The 22182-nt window shown below is 35.7% G+C and overlaps 2 protein-coding genes across 6 annotated transcripts; one reads left to right on the top strand and one right to left on the bottom strand.

The window, feature by feature from the left end:
* The first annotated feature begins 2738 nt into the window (after positions 1-2738).
* Positions 2739-8115, top strand: LOC125190188 (folylpolyglutamate synthase). Of its 5 annotated transcripts, XR_007170865.1 has the most exons (18): positions 2739-2843; positions 3353-3547; positions 3643-3848; positions 4035-4100; positions 4282-4391; positions 4718-4778; positions 5040-5123; positions 5336-5392; positions 5588-5648; positions 5735-5781; positions 5905-5982; positions 6280-6438; positions 6529-6807; positions 6893-6971; positions 7069-7221; positions 7289-7452; positions 7571-7719; positions 7964-8115. XR_007170865.1 is itself a non-coding variant. In XM_048087410.1 (17 exons), exons 2-17 carry the CDS (start codon positions 3367-3369, stop codon positions 7628-7630), a joined length of 1842 nt encoding a protein of 613 aa, XP_047943367.1. In that variant the 5' UTR covers positions 2739-2843; positions 3353-3366; the 3' UTR covers positions 7631-7882. The 5 variants fall into 5 exon arrangements, 4 of the variants coding, with proteins under 4 accessions (XP_047943367.1, XP_047943365.1, XP_047943366.1 ...); XM_048087410.1 differs by lacking the exon at positions 7964-8115 and having other exon boundaries at positions 5043-5123; positions 7571-7882; XM_048087408.1 differs by lacking the exon at positions 7964-8115 and having other exon boundaries at positions 7571-7882.
* Positions 8116-13355: 5240 nt separating this feature from the next.
* On the bottom strand, positions 13356-15285 carry LOC125191152 (glucan endo-1,3-beta-glucosidase 8-like). Its single transcript, XM_048088637.1, has 3 exons — positions 14899-15285; positions 14336-14818; positions 13356-14035 (listed from the first exon to the last, which is right to left on the bottom strand). The coding sequence occupies exons 1-3, from the start codon at positions 15204-15206 to the stop codon at positions 13384-13386; spliced, it is 1443 nt and encodes a 480-aa protein (XP_047944594.1). The 5' UTR covers positions 15207-15285; the 3' UTR covers positions 13356-13383.
* Between the last annotated feature and the right edge of the window lie 6897 nt (positions 15286-22182).

Here is a 22182-nt window from a genome sequence, read left to right as displayed (position 1 = left end):
ATTTAACATGGTAGAATAGTCCAAGCACATAATAATATTAAAACTTAATGAGAAGAGAGATTAAATCATGGACTCTGGAGAGTTGAGCTTGGTTCTATTATTGTAAATCTGCCCCTTCGGAACAACTGTACTGCCCTTGCGGGACCATTGAGTTTGGTTCTATAAAAACATGAAAGGCTGTACCACTTATTCAAGTTCAACAAACAAAAAAATAGGCCTTCTCTCTTATCATTTTCTCTCTCCAACTATCTGATGGCTGGTCTACAATACAACTTCTTCCCAACAGATTTGTTGTACCCTCTCAAGCCACCAGCGGCGGCCGCCACTGCCACCGACGGCCCCATCCAGCAGGTTTCTATGGTGAAGACATGGAATTCCGAGAAATCGGAGGATTTGAAGAATAAGAGTAAAGGCAAGATTGTGAAAGTAGTTTCTTCTTCATTAGTTGCCTTTTCTCCAATCACTCATAAGCAAACGTAAATTTTTACGACTGCTTTTGTTATAGTCATTAATTAGATTGTTGGATGTTATAGACTTGATATATATATGTCGATCTTTCGACATAGTAGTTTGTAACATTAGTAGAGAGGCCTAAGGAATTTGCAAAGGCTTCTCAAGCGAGTTAATTAAATGATGAATTTACTATTGTGCAATTTCAGATGTTATGGATCAGCCATGGTCTTGATTAATTAGTATTTTGATTAAACGAAAACAGAAGTTTAGTTCTCACCCGATTTGAAGAAAAGTTAATCAAATTCAATTTATATGTAGTGTAACAATAAAATACCAATTCAAACGACGGAAGTTATTTTCTTTAATTAGAGAGAACGAACTTGTTTTGCATTCTCTGTTTCTGTGAAGTATGGGAATTGGAATATAATTATCAACACATATAAATATAATTAATTAAACTAAAGTAATTAGCACGAGTTTGATACTATTCGAGATTCCTAACAGTCGTATGCTGACGGTTTGTTGGATAATTTAGGGTTAGGTAAATTAGGATACTCTTAATTAAATGCAATTAATTGGTCTGACTCATAGTACTTAATTTCTTCTCATCATGTTAATAGGCCTATTTAAATTGCAAACTAATTGAGCTTAATTTTTATTTGGTTATAAAAATCAAAGTGAACCATTACACAAAGCAGCGTTGATTAGTGTACAAATCAGAATGAATCAGTGTACACATGAATTTGATATCAGTAAATAGGAGTGCACTATTGTCGATAAGTGAAATCGTGTCAAAATCAAAACAAATCTCAGCCCTTGAATCCTTAGATTGGATGGTTGTGATAATAATATCCGAGCTACATTATTACACTAAAAGCGTTACATTATTAGCCGAGCTATATTATTAGAATACATAATCTACATTATTAGACTAAAACGCGTTACTACATTATTAGCCGAGCTACATTATTAGACTACACTATCTACATTATTAGATGACACGATGCATTAATCTAACGGTTATATACATTACAAGATCTAATGACTGTGATTTGCTTTGATTTTTGACATTATTTCAGTTATGAATAACACTCACCTCAGTACATATATGGATCGTTATACACATTAACGCTTACAAATCAGCATGAATCAATTTACAAATTAGCGTGGAATAATGCATTGATTCTAGCTAAAATGCAAAAGTGAATCTTAGCTATTTGCAAGATTTTGAATTTGTGTAGCCCAGATTTTAAACGCTGTTACGTTGATATTAGGGTGTAGATTGAGGGTAATAGAGGTGTCCACGATTCCGGAATCGGAGGTTATGGTTCGGAACTGCCGGTTCTGGTTTGGAAATTGCTGAACTGGAACTGAACCGCGAGGGTGTTTTGCAGTTTTGGTTCCGGTTTCGGTTTCAAACCGGCGGTTACGATTTCGGTTTTATCCGTTGGTTCAATAAGCCTTGGGCATGTCTAACGACCCTACATCCCTGTATACTTACTTTGTCTCATTAAAAAGAGTGAACTACAAAAATAGTCTCTGGATTATGTGTTTATCTCGCCAATGAACCCTGGACTTTAAAAATATCCCCAAACAACCTTGGACTAAGCGTTTATCTCGAAAATGGTTCTTTTTCACTGTTTCGTGATGAAAATACCCTTTTGGGTGGTTTTGGAGGGTTTGGGCAATTTGGTCTTTTTACATTTTAAATCTGATATTATTTCGGTGATGTACTAAATCAAATATTATTTCAAAATTATCATTCTTCTTCCCTTTTTCCATCCTTCACTTTGTTTCTTTATTTCAATATTAGATTTAATTTTATAAAATTAAATTTTAAATTTTGATTTTTAAATATCAATAAATTTTTTTAATTATTAAAATTACTATTAAATAACAAATTAATAGTTTTAATCAATATTTGATTGTGTCTAATATTTAATCAATGAGGTACGACAGACGCCTTGGTTTTAATCAATATTTAATAGTTTTAATTATAAATAGATCATATAACACGAAATAATAAGAGGTCTTATTAACTCATTTCACTATCATATAATTTAAAACTAATTATATAAAACAAAACTCATATTCCATTGACTTTCTATCATCCATTTTTCTTAACATTTCTAAAAAAATCTATGTTATAAAAAATGAGACCTCTATTCGCGGACGATTGGAAAGAGTAGCAAGTCAATGGATTGAAGAAAATTGTAAATCAAGTCAAAAAAGGAAAACACCTTAAAAAGTGAAGAAGAGGGTGCGCATAAGTCATAACCCTATAACGAAGGGTAGAACCGTCATGTTTCGATAATGCGGCGCCAACTATAAAATTCGCCGACGACAGATAATCTCTCTCTCATGAATCCGTGTAACAATGCCAACCCCAAGTAAGTTTTACTGTATAGCTATACCATATCTAACTAAGTATCTTCATTTCTGTAACTTGCCTTTTTTACTTGCTAGTATCGATTTATCTCAGTTTTTACACTGCTTTTTCAGCTTTCAAGTAAGATGAATTTGATTTTCAGATGTTATTTTCGAATAGAGCTTTGAATCTGGCAAACTTATGTTGAATTAGATAGCTGAATGCTACTGCCTTGTGTTGAATTTGAAGTAGCACTTACACTGTCATTTATTGGATGCAATCGCAATCTTCCTGGCTTTATTTCAATGACATTTAATTAGAATCACCGATAGTTTTATTGATTTATTTGTTTCAAATGATTAAGAGAATTGTTTTCTTAGTAATCTGAGTTATAGGTGAAAATTGTCATTTTCTTTAACTCATAATATCAATATCGTTATTGTTTGAATTTGAATGATGCTGCTTTCGAATGATTCATTGACAAGTCCTTTTTTTTCTCATTAAATTCGAATTAATGCTTCTTCATCTTAGGATTTGGTTGATCTATGCTCAACTATAAGAATACTTTTCTGAGGCCGGGGTTGATTGACAATTCAAGCTTCCGTAAAAAAGAGCTCATCGTTCCCTCTAGACTGGCATGGGCAACTTCGTGCTTCCCTGCTTGCCTGGCTGTGGTTGATATAGTAGGAAGCAAAAAGTTCCATTCTCAACAAATAAGTCTCAAGGGTATACTTATGTGCTTACTTGCTCTAAACTGTTGTGCATAGAATTAGATATCTTGTTCATACTTTGCTGAGGACTTTAGTATTCCAACATTCCAGGTTTTGGAGTGAGGGAGGTCTCATCACTGGCTCAGGAACAGATGGAGACGAACACGGTCGTCGTAGAAAATGCAGACCACTTACATCCTACATATGAAACAACTATGGAGGCTCTTTCCTCTCTCATTACTACCAAACGACGAGGGGATGTGCAAACAATCAGTAATAAGTATAGCAAATTAGAGAGGATGGAAATGTATGTTAAGGTAACACTTTTAACAGGAAATTATAATTTTGTTTATTTTTTCAAATTTGGTTATTGTAATAATGTGAAACTTACAAAAGCATCTTTTGGTGGATTGATTTGTATGATAGCCTTATGCATGATGATTATTGTTGATTTTAGAAGTTGCCAAAACTAAAGTTACAATATGCTCTTTTTTTTCCTGCAGATTTTGGGTTTGGAAGAACCTATAGGCCGACTTAAAATCATCCATGTTGCTGGGACTAAAGGGAAGGTACTAATGTAGTAATATGATAATTTTATTTTCATTATACATGTAAGTTGTTTCTGTGTTATGACTTATGAGCAAAAGAAATATATATTTGAATAAAATAATGAACTCGGTTTTGAGTTTTTTTTTTTGCAAGTTTCTCATCCTCTTGTCTCTTTTGTTTCTACTCGCCTTTCATACTCAGGGTTCGACATGTTCATTTTGTGAGGCAATTCTAAGAGAGAGTGGATTCAGAACTGGATTGTTTACCTCACCACACTTAATTGATGTGAGAGAAAGATTTCGTCTGGATGGGTTAGCATTTTTTAATGCTTATACATAATTTATATTTTCCTTTTTTAAGTAAAGGTTGTTTTAGAACATGCCAGCAATTTTGGTAAAAAAGTTTAGAACATGCCAGCAACTTGGGTAAAAAAGTTTAGAACATGCCAGCAACTTGGGTAAAAAAGGAGGGCAGGGGTGGGGATACAGAGAAAGGGTTTCAAATTCTCCATAAGCCCTTCAACTCTTTTGACATTGGAATTGAAATGATGGATGATATGTCATATTTCTTGTAATAGCTGGATCTAGAAATCACTACTACTTTTTTGTAAACTCATTCTCTACTCTCTGGCTCATAGGCAGGATATATCTGAAGAAAAGTTTCTCCACTACTTTTGGGAATGCTGGAACCAACTGAAGGTATTCTTTCTCGAATTCATTGATTTTGATCTCTTTGCTAGAGCTCCCTAGCTGTATATTCTGAAAAGATGCAGATTCATGTGTTGTCATGATTGTCTAATTCTCCCCTGCCAAGCCACTGTCGTTCAGCAGGGAGCTATAGACTTCACCTTATAGGTGTTAGGGTGGATATAGAATTCATTGATTTTTATCTTTTTGTTTGTTGGCATATATAAATTTCAAATTTTGGACTGACCAGATGATGGAAATTTTTGTAAACAGCAGAATATCACAGATGACTTGCCTATGCCTCCACTTTTCCAGTTTCTTACTGTATTGGCCTTCAAAATTTTTGCTTGTGAAAAGGTACCAAATCAGTATCCAATTTACACTTTCTTCTCCCTCCCTCTCTCCTTTGTGAACATGCTCAAAGATGAGACACACACACACACACACACGGCTACTCTATAGCTATAGTTTTAAAACTGAAGATTTTTATAGTATTCAATGTATTCGAGCATATATATGCGTACTTTTTATCTTTAAATTAATTATTAAATATGTGCATGTTCTTGTAGGTAGATGTTGCTATCATTGAAGTTGGCCTTGGGGGTACCAGGGACTCAACAAATGTGGTAATTGTTCTATTTTAATTGGTTTTTATACTGTAATAGTCAATGTGGTCATTGCTCTATTTTAAATGGTTTTTATACTGTCATAGTCAACCTTGTAAAACTTAACTGTACACTCTTGTGTATATATATATAGTAAATTAGTTTTGTGTTTAGTTACTTTGTTTAGTTGATATCCTTTGGTAATAAATTTTGCAGATCAAGAATCCTGTTGTCTGTGGTGTAAGTCCACTGGGCATGGATCATATGGAAACGCTCGGTTCGGCCTTATACATTTCATGTTCATTGTCCATCTGTTTGTTCACACATAGCTATCAACTTATGTGTGTTAACAATGACTTGCAGGAGATACGCTGGAGCAAATTGCTTCTCACAAAGCTGGAATCTTAAAGGTACAAATTCTTCCATTCTGAAAACCAAAATGATTGAGGTTTCTACTTTGTGAGAGATTATCTAAGTACTTCCAATTTTCAAGTTTTTTCTGAAACGGGTTGATGGATTCTCTGCTCCTTAAGCCTCACGTGCCTGCATTCACGGTAGCACAACCATCTGAAGCAATGGGTGTTCTTCAACAAAAGGCGAGGGATTTGATGGTATTTTAAACCTTTTCTCAATCTTGATTTATATGTTTATGGTATTCCCTAATCTTTTTATATGACATGTCATGTATTTCTTGCTATAATTCCCTTGAGATTTATTTCCTTTTCCACTGTGCCAGTTGTAGCAAATAGATAATGATGCATATCTGTAAAATTTCTTCTTGGGAAAAATCACACGAGCAATTTTCCAGCACTTAGCTTTGTGCATTTGTGCTTAAATATTTTAATCCATCACTTCAGGAAATGTATTGTATGAACAGATCTTTTCTAAGGCTATCTGGCTTGCTACAGGTCCCATTGGAAGTCGTTGCTCCTCTTGATCGTAGTAATTTAAAAGGGACAGAACTAAGCTTGTCTGGCGATCACCAATTCACGAATGCTGGTCTTGCCAGTGCACTTTGCAAAAGCTGGCTCCAGAGTACAGGGAATTGGGAGAAAATACTCCAGCATGTCAGTGATAATCTATCACAGTTCAATTAGGACTAATTATCTTTGCAGACCCATTTGATTAAACTAGTAACAATTTTTTACCTTGATCAGCCTGGCGAGGAAGACAACATACCCGATGCATTTCTTAGGGGTCTTCAAACAGCGCGTCTCTCTGGAAGGGCTGAGATTGTTCGTGACTCTGCAGTATCATCTTGTGCAACGGCTAGCGAGGCTGAAAATACTTCAGGGGATCTCGTTTTTTACTTGGACGGTGCTCACAGTCCCGAAAGCATAGAGGCTTGTGCTAGGTGGTTTTCAAGTGCTGTCAAAGAGAAAACATCAAAAGAAGTTTGGGGCAATGGTAATGTTAATGGAAAAACATCCAAAAAGGTCAGATTTTCTGGCTCTGTTCATGAGGATCTTCCCCTTCTATTAATATCATGGAGTTTCTCATTTGCAGTATTTCGAATTGCAGATTCTTCTGTTCAACTGTATGGATGTCAGAGATCCCCAAAGCCTTCTCCCAATACTTGTTGATACCTGTGCATCGTCGGGTACAATCTGATCTTCCATTTGATCAGTATATCTATGTGACTATATGTATGTATATATGAACCTTTTGAAATAAGAGTAACCATGACTTGTATTCAGGCACACATTTTGCGAAAGCCATTTTCGTTCCTGGCATCTCGTCTTACACGAAGGTGACTTCTGCCTCCTCCGTTCCTTCAGGGCTACCTCCCAAGGATTTATCTTGGCAGTGCAACCTTCAAAGAGTTTGGGAAAACATCATTCATGGAAAAGGTAATTATCATCTCTACTTTCTGAATTATTGGACTTTTCATTAAATTCTGTTCCTTCCCCTAAGCAGATGCTGTTAACAAGAATCTTGAGGCGAGAATCCCAGATAGTGTTCCACCTCGCAGGTTCCTTGACAATGATGCAGCCGGTTGCAGCGCAGTGGTCTCTTCCCTGCCAATGACAATCAATTGGCTAAGGGACTGCGTGAAGAAAAACCCGTCACTCAGAATTCAGGTAATCATTCTTAGACAGAACTGAAAAATAAAACTACAGCATGAACCACTGTGCTGCAATAGTTGGTTTTTTGCTTAGTTGCTTTGACTGCTGCTTTTTAATTATGGGAAATTATCAGGTTCTTGTCACGGGGTCGTTGCACCTGGTTGGGGATGTGTTGAAGCTACTTCGGAGATGATTTAGGAAGAAACTCTTGAGCTAAATTAAGAGTCGTGTGACACTCTTCTACTCCAACCCCGGTACCACACATGCGAAGCTTGTATGCAGGTACATGAGATGTGATATGATCTTCAACAAGTTCGTTAGATCTTAAAATTATGGGTAATTTTTTACACGACATATTTTGTTTCTTCATTTATGTGATGATCTTTATTCTTATAACAAGTGTCTTGTTATACAATCTGCATTAAATTGGTTCTTAGTACTTAAATTTGAAGTTTCCATTTTATTTCTATAAATAATTTTTTTTAAAAAATTTACATTAGTTATGATGTCATTCTACACATTGCAGTGTGATGAAATAACAGCCGAGACATGCAAAACTTCTCTGCTATGTGTAATGAATGTATATCAGTTCCAAAACAATGCCCCCAATAGTGAAAGCAAAAACAGAGAGAACAGAATTAGAGCTTATATGGTATCCTTTGGCGTTGGGGTTGCTTATTTGTTGTGTTGCTTACACTACTTAATAATTTTCTTGCTCACCATGGACCACTTCTATGGGTAACAATTAACATGCACTCGGGCGTAGACGGATTCTCGACTGTGATTAGGGATGTCAATCTAGCCCGAAACCCACGGGTCGACCCGAATTACCCGATAAAATCATAGGGTTAGGGCCGAAAAATCGCAATCCATATTCAGAAGCGGGCTACACGGGCTAACCCGTTCTATAAGGGAAATTGGTCTCTAAAATCATGAACTTTGCCTAAAATTTGGTATTTCCCATGAACTTTGAAATTGGTATATAATATCACGAACTTTGCATTTTGTTTGGTATTTCCCAAACTCACTCAAATAAGATATTTTCATCAAAATCTTATTTAATATAGGCAACCTTGATATGTTTTATAATATTTGAAACCACTTTTTAAGTTCATAACATGTAGCATAAAAAGTCACGTTGAAAACTACGTTGATTTAATTGTGTCAAGTATGATAAAAAAGCCTCGTAAGTTAGTCAAATATAGCAATAAACATGCCGTGGGAAATACCAAACAAAATGCAAAGTTCGTGATATTATATACCAATTTCAAAGTTCATGGGAAATACCAAATTTTAAGCAAAGTTCATGGTTTTAGAGACCAATTTCCCTATTTATAATGTAGAGTTCCAATATTATAGTTCCTAGGTATATTTATATCTAGAGTCCTATAAATACCTATGTACTATGTATCAACAATAACAATTCAAATCAATCATAATGTAGTATTTAAGAGTTCTTTAGTTTTATTTTCCGCATTTACGGGCCTTATTTGTAACCAAGTTTCTTTTCCCATGACGAGAGTAGACAATAAATTAGTAGGTAGTGATATTGTGATAGGGTTGTGATCAATTGCGAACTACTTCCTCTGTTCACGAATAGGAATTCCATTTTCTCATTTTTGTCCGTCAACGAATAGCAGTCCCGGTTCATTATTTCTATAAATGGTAAAAGGTCTACATTCCACCAAATCATTCCACTCACATATCATTTAAAAGTAATATATGCAAGTGACCATATTTCACTAACTTTTTTCCACTTAGTTTTCATAACATTTTTTAAAACCCGTGCCAGAAAGAAACGAGACTCTATTTGCGGAACGAGAGAGTAATTAGCAATCTCAAACTAAGACTTATTCTTAGCCATTAGAATTGGACATCTAGTGCTTGAAATAATGCCAAGTAGATTATATTTTAAATTTTAAAAATTATTGAATAAAATTAAAGGGTATTAATATTAATTCTTATATATGTTAATTAAAACTAACCACTTTCTCTCTCTTAAAATTATTTTAACACTTTAAATTTACATACTCTCTCGTTTTAAATTATTTTTTCATAAAAATATCAATGAATCGATCTTTACTTCCCTTTACTAATTAATTATATTGTGGGTTAAGGTTTTGAAAGCCCTGAGTTCCTCCATTTGCGCACACAACTACGGGAGATAAATTAGACAACAAACAACAAACGTAGAGCTTTCAGTATTTTATATCAATAAATGCATCAAAAAGTTTCAATACAATGCATGTACAATATCAATAAAATTGTGTTGAAGTTTTCGTGTACGTATCTCGAAACATCTATATCATTGTGTTGATATTTTTAAAACACCATGTTATTAGAAAAACCACAAAAATTATCATATTACTCCCTTCGTCCCACTTTAGGAGTCCCGTTTTACCATTTTTGAATGTCCCACTTTAGGAGTCCCGATTGAAATATTTCATAAATGGTAATATGTCCCACATTCCACTAACCTTTTTCCACTCACATTTTATTATAAAACTAATATATAAAAGTAGGATCCACATTCCACTATTTTTTTTCACCAAATTTTCCTTTACATTTCTTAAAACCCGTGTTGAACTCAAATGGAACTTCTAAAGTGGAACAGATGGAGTATAACAGATTGACGATTTTATCTTTTATTGACATTTTATCTTCTAATTATTCAAATATGTGGGTTTTAATCTCATCTACTAATTATTGACGATTTTACCCTCTTATTTACATTTTATCTACTAAACCCATAATTGATCTTTTTCAATATTTTATATTGAAAATCAGTTTATAAATATGTATTAGTTTAAATTAAATTACATGTTAATCATTCCATAACAATTTAAAAAAAATATTAAAAGTTTAAATTAAATAAAAAAAACTTTAAAAAAGTACTCCCTTCGTCGCTAATAATTTGTCACCTTTAGACCAGGCACGGGTTTTAATAAATATTATATCCCCCCATCCCAAGTTAATTGATTCATATTCCTTTTTTGTTTGTCCTAAGATAGTTGAATCATTTCTTTTATTGGTAAAAACTTTATTCCCTCTCTTACTTTACTATCTCTTCATTTCTATTACTTTCCTCTCTCCACTATAATCTTTATTAAATCAATTTCTTAAATCTCGTGCCCAAGAGAAATGCCTCAACTACCTTGAGACGGAGGGAGTAGAAAGTGAGTTGAAAAAGTTAGAGGAATGCGGTCTTACTTTTATATACTCATTTGTTTTAGAATAAAATGTGAGTGTAAATGAATTAGTGGAACGTGGGTCTACTACCAAAGATAGTAAAAGTGGAAGGTAACAAATTTTTGGGGAAAAAAAAAATTACATAAGCGATAATTTTTCAGGGACGAAAAAAATTGCATAAGTGCCCCCCCCCCCGTCCCATAATATGAAAAAATAATCAGTGATTCATCCATACTAAAGTGGCAAAATGAGGTAGTGTGACTAACTAATGAATCGTTGACAAATAGAAATATAAAGGGGTCCACCTCCACTAGACATGCACACTTGTAAAGTTATTTTTAGAAGATATTCATAGACTATTTTAACTAAAAACTAGTACTTAATCTTTAAATATGGAAAATCAATATTTTTTTTTACCTCTTATTACTATATACATACTTTTAAATAAAAATTTCATTTCAGTATTAAGCTACTGACTACATGTATAATCAAGAAGATGGAAAAATGAAATTATTGTCATGCTTTCATTTGTGCTCAATTTTCAATTATATATGTACTTATCCCCATAAATTTTATAAATAATAGTATATCAAATTATTTTATTATACGATTTTTTGTGTAGAGTTTTCAATTATATATATAATTATCGCCATAAAATTTTAAACAATACTAACAAAGTGTATGGTTAAAATTTTCATTGCGGCAAAACAAAGATGAGTATTATTATTATTATTATTTTAAGGCCATCTCCAACTATTTACGCCAAACTCAAACCCGTTTTTGAGTATACGTCACACCAAAAAGTAGTTTTACTCCAACCATTTACACCATCATTAAGTTTACACCATTTTTGAGTATTTATCTAACAAAATTTTGGAGTAAACACCATATTTGGTGTTATTCCATTGAAAACTCCAATAATGGGTTTGGGTTTGGTGTACAGTTGGAGAAATTATCTACACCAAAAATGAGTTTTGGTGTACGATTGGAGATGGTCTAAGTATGCAATATATAGTATACAGCAGGGGACTAACATTTTAATGCTATAATATTTTTTTTCTTATGTACTTATGCATATCAATTTATATATAATTGAAAAATCGTACAAAAATAAAAAAGTGTAGCGCCATTATATTAGTGTACTAATGCATGTAAACTCTTATATAAACTTAACTTAATATGAAAATAAGCATTATATTATGCCTAGTATGGACATATATTATATATAAGAGGCAAAAAATATAGTGGTAATATCTATTTAATGATCATGCAATTTCCATAAAATTAGTTTAATGAATATCTCCTAAAAATAACTGCATTAAATTTTATGTCTAGTTGGATGTGATTCTCTATTTGTTAAATATTTATTGGTTGGACACACCACATATTAATCCACTTTGGTATAGATGGATCATTAAATATTTTCTCAACATAATACACGCTTCCTTTTTTAGTTTGTTCCACAAAAGATGTCACATTTCTATTTTTGGAAAAAGTTTTTTCTTACATGAATATAAAAATTATATTTTTTCTCTCCATTTAACACACAAAACAAACCTCCTAAAATTCTGTATCATTTCACACATATGACATCTTTTATGGAAGAAAGAATAGTTATTATAAAAGTTATTTACAAGACAACTAATAGTATTAAACAAGATATGTAAAATATTGAAAGTGATAAAGAAATAGTACAAGAAACGGCAAGTAAATCTAAATTCCTTAGAGCATTACTGCGTCACCATGTTTACAGTATTGCTCAAGGTGTGTGAGCAGTCACCAACAAGTGTTACTCCATCGGTCTCAATATGTTGAGTTGTATTTTTACCTTTTCGACTTTCTTATTATCGTTGACTCATTTCATTTTATACTAAAAAAAACACATTTAATCTTTTTTATTTTACTCTCTTTTCAATTGACATTTATTTTATTATCTCTAGTATTTTATTCTCTTTTTTATTTATCGAATACTCTCTCCGTCCCAAGATAAGTGACCTACTTCTTTTGGGCACGGGATTTAAAGAATGGTATTTAAATAAGTTAAAGTGGAGAGAGTAAAGTATGAGAGAGGGAAAAGTAGAGGAGAGAGAGAGAGAATAAAGTAGTTGGAGAATAAAGTAAAAGAGATGACTTTTTGCTAAAAATGGAAATAGGTTACTTATAGTGGGACACCCCAAAAAGGAATACAAGTCACTTATCTTGGGACGGAGTGGAAAGATTATTCTTTCTCATACTCCCTCCGTTCCGGATTAGGAGTCACTTATTGTTATGACTCGGATTTTAAGAAAGAATTGCAAAGTGTGTAATAAATGAAGTGAGATGGTGGAAGGTGGGTCCCTTTTGACTTTTTGGATTTAAAAGATGTTTATTGGTTTATTTTAATGTAGATAATAGCATTTTGATGTAATTTTGATGGATAATGGGATAAAATTATATGATCAAATATGAAAAATTCTAAATGTGACTCTTAAACTAGGATGACTTTTATGGCAAAAAATGACTCTTAATCTGGGACGGAGGGAGAAGGAGTAATACTTTATTTTCACTCCACCCAACTAACCAAACACTCTTTTCTGAATCTTGAAAAGAAGCGAACTTAACTACGTACCGTGCGAAGAAGGGAGTAATATTTGATTTCTGTTTAATAAATTTTGGTTGCGGCCTCAGTATGTTTACAAAATAAAAGATGAAACATTATAATGTAATAAAAAAGTTTATATAGAGTTAAAATGAGTGATTTAGTTATACAAGATTGTCCTACATAGATAAATAAAAAAAGAGGAAAATTGAAAAGCAGAAGAAGGCCGTGGAAGGGCGGAAGGCGCGTCCAGAGTTTTTGGGCATAAAGTTGACTTGTTGGCCTTTGACAACCTCGACGGGGAAGACGCAGGCGTCTGTTGAGGGATCGTTGACAACGACGTGGCCCAAGCCCTCGAAATCACACGACTTCTCATCCTGGAATTGGAACTGGAAATACATGTTGAAGGCATAGGTAATGTTCTGTTCGAAGGTGAGGGAGCTGCACGAGGCCCCGGGGTAGGTGCTGGTGCAATCGCTGCCGATGCACGCCCGCTCGAGCTGGGCCCTGACCTTGCCTATGTCACGACGCTCCCCATTGAAGGCACACCACCGGTTGGGCATGTGCATAATGCCCCGGACGGTGGTGGGGTACATGTCCCGACCCTGCCCGGAGAGATCGATCTTATACTTGGGCTGCCCATTGGAGCGGTAGATGCCCCAGTGCCGCGCGAACGGGTAGGATAACAACATTTTGTGCTCGTCGGTGAGACTGTGCACATTAACGTTGATTGGGTGGCCGGGGCGCTTTGGAGTGCCCTTGTCGCTACTCACCCAAGGCAGGAGGTGCTTGTAAAAGTACTCTGCGCTGGAGAAGTTGGCTCCAGTGTACCTGTTGGCAATTGAAACTAAATATATTAATATATATAGTGGAGCACTAGCATGTATCCTTAGTTAGAGTCACAACATACATCCAATCTTGTGTTGCCACGTGGCACGTAACATGCAACATTATAAACACAAATGTGCAATATACATTTATGTAATCTGCAGATTGCATTTTAGTTATAGGCAGATTGCATTTGATATTGTTGAGTTTTGCATTATAAACATAAATTGTCTCCAAAAATGCAAAATAAACTATATATAAGGTCTCTCCTTCTATCAACAATTGGTTTTAGGAAGGCATTACCCGTCGGTGGGCCACCCTAGCATGCTGTAGTCTACACGGATGTCGGAGAAGTTGAGCTTTTCAAGGGCCCACACGTAGGAGTCGTATTGCCACTCCACGATGTTGGTGTAGACAGCGCCGTTGGTGTCCTTGATGACTTGGGTGGAAGCGTTGCCCGGGAAGGCGAAGCTGGGGTCGAAGTTATTCAAAGCGGCGTTGATGATTGGGATGCTCTCGACTTGAAATGGAGCATTGTTTTCCCTGAGGAATTGCAGATGTTGGATCATGTGTGGCTTGATGATGTCGTAGAAGTCGCTTTCAGATGGCTTTGTGACGTTGGAGACCAATTCCATATCAATGTGCGGGAAGTTCACCTTTATGTGGCCGAACCCACGCTCATTCAGAACGTCTTGCAGCAGACGTTGTGACTCCAATGCCTTGATCAATGGCCCCAAACCGCCCTTCATCCCATTCAAAAACACATACCCGAAAAGAAAGATGGACCTGCATCAACATCAACATCAACACCAACACCAACATCATCATTAAATTTATTTATAGCTGCCTAATACCAACCAACCTACTTTATGTTGCAACGATTGAAATAGAATTCCTTTGCCTTGATCCACGCCGTTGCCGATTCCCTACTTTTTATTGCTGAAGGATTGTTTATGGTTATGGTCAAATTAATGCCACTTCCTTCGAATGCAGCCACAATATCTGTTTGAGCGGAATATAATCTTGCTCGTCCAATTCCATTTTGCAACAACAAATCCACAACTTGTGATGGGACCAATCTTTGGGCACTCTCCCTTCCCCAATTGATGCCTATCGATGCTTCTGCCCCACACAAGAACATCACCATCACCATCACCAATGCAATCTTCATCATCTTGTTGTTGGCCCCAATCAAGCACCTGGATTTCTTTCTTGTTGGGATGGGAATTGGACGAACATGTTAGGCTTGATTGCGTTTCCCCACTCTAAATTCTAGGGAATGCAATCTCAAACTATTAAATATTCTAAAATTCATCTAACTCATTGTGCACCCTTATTGTGCGGTGCACAGATACCACTATGATAGGCACTAAATCAAGAAATAGTACGATAATAAATGACAATCACAACAATACACATTCATCTATCATTATTTGTGCTCCAAAAAAATCTTTGTTATTATTATGTTACTAGCTACTACACCACGTCCCCAAAAATTTATCACATTTAATTTTCTGCACTCATTTTAAAAAAATGATAATAAAAAAATGATAATGAATAGTTAAAATGGAAAGGGAGGGTAAAGCAAGAGAGTAGATAAGGTACATAAGAGTCTCCTCTATATTATTTTCTCTCTTACTTTACACTCTCTCCACTTTAACTATTTATTATCATTTTTTCAAAACGAGTGTAGAAAATGAAATGTGACAAATTTTCAAGGTCGGAGAGATTATTTATTATTATCACTATAATAATTCAGGTCAAAGTTATTTTAACCTATTCAAATCTGACCCAAATCCATTCCATGATGCAAATTCATGACCCAAGACATAGTCTCTCTATGGAGGACCGATCATAATTTTCATTTCCTCTTTTGTGTTAATATGACTTCAAAAATAATGAGACTATACTTTCATTTCTCCCTATGCTTTAAGTAAAAAACTCTAGGTAGAAAATTCAATGAACTTACAATTTTAGCGCTTCTCATATATTAGTCACCGCTATTCAAGATGTCAGGATTATTAGACTTGTTTGCTTTTTACACATTTAAATGTTTGAGAAACATCTTATAAATGTATAAGTAAACACAATGCGATAATATTACTCCTTCTTGTCTTTGGTAAAAGTTACACATTTAAATGTTTGAGAAACATCTTAGAAATGTATAAGTAAACACAATGCGATAATATTACTCCTTCTCGTCTTGGGTAAAAGTGGACTGTAGAGTTCATTGTAATTAAGCAATTCTAACCGTGCAACAAGCTCGAAACATGTTTTTTAGTAATAAATTCTTTTGTTGTGTGTACAAGACGTCGATCAATCAAAAAGGTCATGGCCAAAAGAAAGAAAAAAAAAGGTGATGGAATAATGTTCGAATTTTAAATTTGTGTTTGTAATGTCTCAAATTTCGGGGAATATGATTTTGGTTGTAAAGATTAAAGATGTGATACTGTTGTTGGTGATGTTATAGGAAAAAAGAATTTGTACTCGAACTTGGTAGCTTCTAGCTTATTGTCCAAATCTATTCCACCTTGTATTTAGCAACATTACAACCCAGAATTTAATTTCTTGTTATGTGATAAATTGCAGTTGATGTTAGTAGAGAAATATCATTTGAAATCCATGAGCTCACTAGATTGCTGTTACTTTGGTTTGATGCAATGGGAGTTGACGTGATAAGTTGAGTCATGTGGAAGTCTTGATTTTTGCATGAATTCTGTGTGAATCGAATATGTTATCATTTCCCCTTGAATTCATACAATTTAGAGTGTATTTCTGGTGCATAGGTCAAGAGTTAAAGATGAAAACGGAGTTCGGAGAGTCGGAAGAGAAGAATAAGTACGCAACCAGAAGTTTGTTCCGAGAGTGTTAAGAGGCTAGCTAGTAGCCTATGCGCCAAAGTGGCACCCAGTCTAGTGAGATTTTTAAGGGGAGAATGTTCACATCCACTTAGTACTTCATTTGATAATTAATTCCCATTACATCTTGTAAACATCTATACCGCCGTATGATTAATTGCTAACTTTTTTAAGTTACTAACTCTGCTAACTCATCAATCCAGTGCATTAAAAATGTCAACATATAATTTTGTTGACATTTCAATATATTTTGTTGATATTATGGGTTGATATTTTAATGTCATCATGTTTACATTTTAAATACACTGCATTGATGAGTTAACAACTTAAAAAGTTAGCAATATAACGCACCTCCATCTATACAATATATAAAATTGAAGTTTTGGTAAAATTAATATTATAAATATTTTAATAAAGTTTGTAATGAAAAATGTTTATTTTTATTTTTATAATAAATGAGAGAAATGGAAGTGAAAAGGTTTAAATTGAATATCCACTTCACATATTTATTGAGGGAATTGAAAAGATTTCGAAAGAGGAGAAGTAAATGATAACTTCATATTTTAATGATCGAGGGAATTGCAATTTATTTTTCAATGGTAATGCGGGTTGCCGGGTACGTGTACTATTCGAAAACGTAGATTATGTAAAGTGAAAATTGCTCTTCTGATATTTATTAAGTATTATAAAATTATTTGTTAGACAAGTAAATATTGAATTACAAGATATATAAGATATTGAAAGTGGTAAAGAAATACACGAGACAAGAGGTGAATCTCAATACCCTAAAATGCAACTTAGAAATTACTAATAAGATATATGGTGTTGCAACATGTAAAAGCAACATGGTACCACTAACCCTAACCATCTACCTACAGCAGAAAAGCTGAAAAATAACAAGGACTAAATGCATAAAGTATATTTATGGTCGCAGGTTAAATTTGGACATTTTCTTCTTTACCAAGCTAAACTTAGTAAGATCGAACAACTTCCATGGCTTAATCTCAAAGCTCAAAAACATAAAAATACAGGATCTAAATCGGAAATACAACGGAACCAGATTCACCTAGATTTAAACAAACTGACCAACATGAAAGGGTTTACTAAACAGAACTGCTAGGAATCATGCAACTACACCGAGGAAAACATGTTGACATGTAAGAAAATAGTATATCTACTTGGATACAAACAGGGGCGGACGCAGAAATAAATAACGATAAGGGCTATGATTACTAAATTTTGAGTGTTTTAAATTATTTATAAGAGCTTTTACACAATAATTTGCCTTAAACTTGGATAAATTATAAGAATTTATGAAAGAAAAAAACTCAAAATACAATTTTATTAAGGGCTTTAGCCCTACCCATTTTATACATGGGTCCGCCCCTGAATACAAATCAAACCAAACAACTAAATAACTAGAATTAGATCTACTTGAATACAAACCAAACCAAACAACTAAATAAGTAGAATTAGAAAAAGATTGTAAAGCTAGGCGTAAGCGAAACAAACAACTAGATCTAAGCTAAGATTAACGCAATATAAACCCAACAAAGCTTCATAACTCAAATCGAACAAGATTCACGATTGCAAAGACAAGAAAACACGGAATAAGATCAACTTCAAGTCTTAGCTACGAGAACTGGAAAGCTAAACTAAAACGAGAAAATTAAACTAGAAATGGAAAACAAAAACTAATAAACGAAGGAGTTCTTCTTCTAAGCAATGGAACTGATGTTTGGCTGGCTATGTTGGTTGGAACGGAAATGGCATGGCTGGATTTTTCCTTCGGTTGGTCACTGAAGGTTGTGAACTGGAGTGAAGATAGTAAAATGGTGGGGTGCCAGCTCTCTTTTCTTCATGATGATTCTTCTATTTGTAGGGCGGTATGACACAATTGTTTGTTTCTGGATTACAAGAGATAAAAGTCGGGCGCAATACAACCCAAAAGAAGGAATACAAATGGAAAACTGAAACGAAATTACAACTTGAAAAATCGAAATAAATAAACCGTGAAATGTTAGCCAAGTCGAGGAGTCCTCTTTCCGCAAGACGAGATACGCCCCTGTAGTGCTCTTCGGTTTGGCGTTTCGTCCCCTAAGATAAAACGACTACGTCTCTGATGAAGACGCACCTCTATCAACAGAGCTCCGGCGAACTGGATGGAGGAGATGGCAGAGTAAGCGAGACGTGTTTGAAATTAAATCTCCCGATCCAGAGAATCTACTAGACACCGGGTCTAGGAACTCAAAGAATCCTTGGGTAGCTTGTCGTTGGGCACACAATCACTTCCTTCGCCCTTCAAAACCCTCAACCCGCTATAGCTAAAAAGATTAGTACAGGGAAGCAGGGATCGAATCCACAGAGACGGATGTGTAAGAAAACATGTTCAAAGACCTGGAAGCTATTTTTGGCTGCTGCCACGCAATTTTTGGGGTTGAGCTTTAATTCCTAGACTGGGTAAATGAAATATTCTACTCTAACAGCTAGATCTAGGCAGGGACATGCATAATGACTAAAAGTATTCTGCAAAACTCACAGTTTCTAGGGTAAATTCCGGTTAGGGTTTGAAGAAATTTGGGGAAAAATTTTGAGAGAGAGAATTGTGAGAGAAGAGAGTGAAAAGATCGATTAGTTTCTGATTTGAAAAGAAGACCCTTGGCTTTTCACAGTGGCAGGGGAACGGTTGCGTGATGATGTAAGCAACCGTACGTCCCCTCGAAAAGCGGAATTCGAAATTCTAAAAGCAATCGTCTTCCCTCCAAATTACGAAGACTCTTCCTCCCCCTAGCAACTCACAATTCCTAAAACAAATGAAATGAAACACCAAATTCTCGGGTCGGAGATCATGAGTGACGAAACAATTTCCCCAGAGAGTTTGGTGCTTCGAAAAATATTTTTGGAAGATTAATTTTTTTTTTAATTTGTTTGGATTTTCTTATATTAGAAAGCAACTAAACTATTTACATAGCAAATGAGTATCCTCAAGATTTCCTAGGTCAGTGTACAAATAAACTTTCGTTCCCCATTTTACCTGACCTAGGAATTCATTGAGAATATCCACTTGCCTGACCAATTAAGAAATAATAACAGATGCATGTGGTGGCATCTCTTCCACGACATGCAGATCTGCATTATCTCTATATACCTTCGCCCTGTGTCCATTGACTAGGAAAGGAACTGAATTTGGGGCGCTTCCTCGAATCTCTACTGCTCCATTTGCTCGAAGGCCAACGATCGTGTATGACCCTATCCACTTGGATTTCAACTTCCCAGGCATTAGCTTCAGCCGAGATTGAAAAAGAAGTACTTTCCGCCCTACTTGAAGTTCCTTGATCCGGAGACTCTTATCGTGCCAGAACTTTGTTCTTTCTTTATACCACATGGCTGAGTCAAATGCCTCCAGCCTTAGCTCCTCCAATTCTTGTAGCTGCAGCTTCCGTTCTTCTTCACAGGCCGACGCCTTCATATTCATCTCTTTATTGGCCCAGTAAGCTTTATGTTCCACTTCCACGGGCAAATAACACATTTTCCCGAACACCAATCTATAAGGTGACATCCCGATCGGTGTTTTGTAAGCAGTCCTGTACACCCAGGGAGCATCTTCGAGGCGCTTACTCCAATCTTTCCTCGTGGTGTTCACCGTTTTTTCCAAAATACTTTTGATTTCCCTGTTCGAGACCTCAGCTTGACCATTTGACTGGGGGTGATATGGTGTAGACAGCCGATGATGTACCCCATATTTCCTCATAAAGGCCTCTATTGTACGGTTGCAGAAATGCGTTCCCTGGTCTGAGATGATGGCTCTTGGTACCCCATACCTATTGAAAATATTGGTCTTCAGAAATTTAGCTACTTCCTTTGACTCATAGGTGGGTGTAGCCTTTGCTTCTAACCATTTGGATACATAATCAACTGCAACCAAGATGTACGTGTTCCCATGAGAAGATGGGAAGGGGCCCATAAAGTCCATGCCCCAAACATCGAAAATTTCACAAAATATTATTGGGTTCTGCGACATTTCATCTCTCCTAGAAATCCCTCCGGTCAGTTGGCATCTCTCACATACTTGACAAAATTCGAAAGCATCCTTGTTCAGGGTTGGCCAATAGAATCCACTATCCAAAACTTTTCTAGCAGTTTTCCTGGGTCCGAAATGACCTCCACACGCTAGGGCATGACAATGGTTGAGCACATCCCTTTGTTCCCATTCCGGTATGCATCGTCGAATCACTTGGTTTGAGCACATCTTCCAGAAGTAGGGATCATCCCAAAAGTAGTATTTGGCTTCACTCTTCAGCTTCATTCTCTGGGCCCGGGAAATTTCTTGGGATCTTGGCATTTCTCCTGTGACTAAGTAATTAGCCAGGTCAGTGAACCATGGCTCTGCATTTAAAGGATGCTTCCCTCTATCTGATGTTCCTGGACCTGTTACTGCCAACACTGTTTCCCAGTTAATAGGTCTAGCAGACTTCCATATATAATAAAGATGTTCCTCGGGGAAGGGATCAGGTATAGCTTCGTTCGTATCCCCTTAGAATATTCGGCTTAAATGATTTGCCACTTTGTTCTCCGTCCCCTTTTTATCCTTTAATTCCCAGTCAAATTTTTGCAATAATAGCACCCACCTAATCAACCTTGGTTTAGACTCTCGCTTGGCCAGGAGATACTTGATGGCTGCGTGATCAGTGTAAACTATCACCTTCGACCCTAACAAGTATGGTCGAAACTTCTCGAACGAGTATACCACTGCTAACATCTCCTTTTCTGTGGTATCATAGTTCTTCTGAGCCTGGTTGAGGGTCTTCGAGGCATAGAAAATGACATAGCTTTTCCCATCGATCTTTTGGCCTAGGACCGCTCTTACCGCAAAATCACTTGCATCGCACATCACCTCAAAAGGGTAGTTCCAATCTGGTGCTCTGATTATTGGGGCAGAGACAAGTCTATCCTTCAACAATTGGAAAGCCTTCTTGCAGCCTTCATCAAAATCAAACTCCACATCATTGTGCAAGAGATGCGTAAGTGGCTGGGCAATCTTTGCGAAGTCCTTGATGAATCTTCTATAAAATCCTGCATGACCCAGGAAGCCTCTGACCTCCTTCTGATTCGTGGGATAGGGCAGTTTCGAGATTACATCCACCTTGGCTTTATCCACTTGAATCCCTCTTTCAGAAACCACATGACCTAGGACTATTCCTTCTGGCACCATGAAATGGCATTTCTCAAAGTTTAGGACTAAATTCTTCTCCTGACACCTTCTCAATACCAGATCCAAATTGGCCAAGCACG

Source organism: Salvia hispanica, chromosome 5 (genome assembly GCF_023119035.1).
Source record: "Salvia hispanica cultivar TCC Black 2014 chromosome 5, UniMelb_Shisp_WGS_1.0, whole genome shotgun sequence".
Lineage (NCBI taxonomy): Eukaryota > Viridiplantae > Streptophyta > Magnoliopsida > Lamiales > Lamiaceae > Salvia > Salvia hispanica.
Note: the sequence above shows the minus strand (reverse complement) of the source record. Positions and strands in the feature narration are given on the sequence as shown.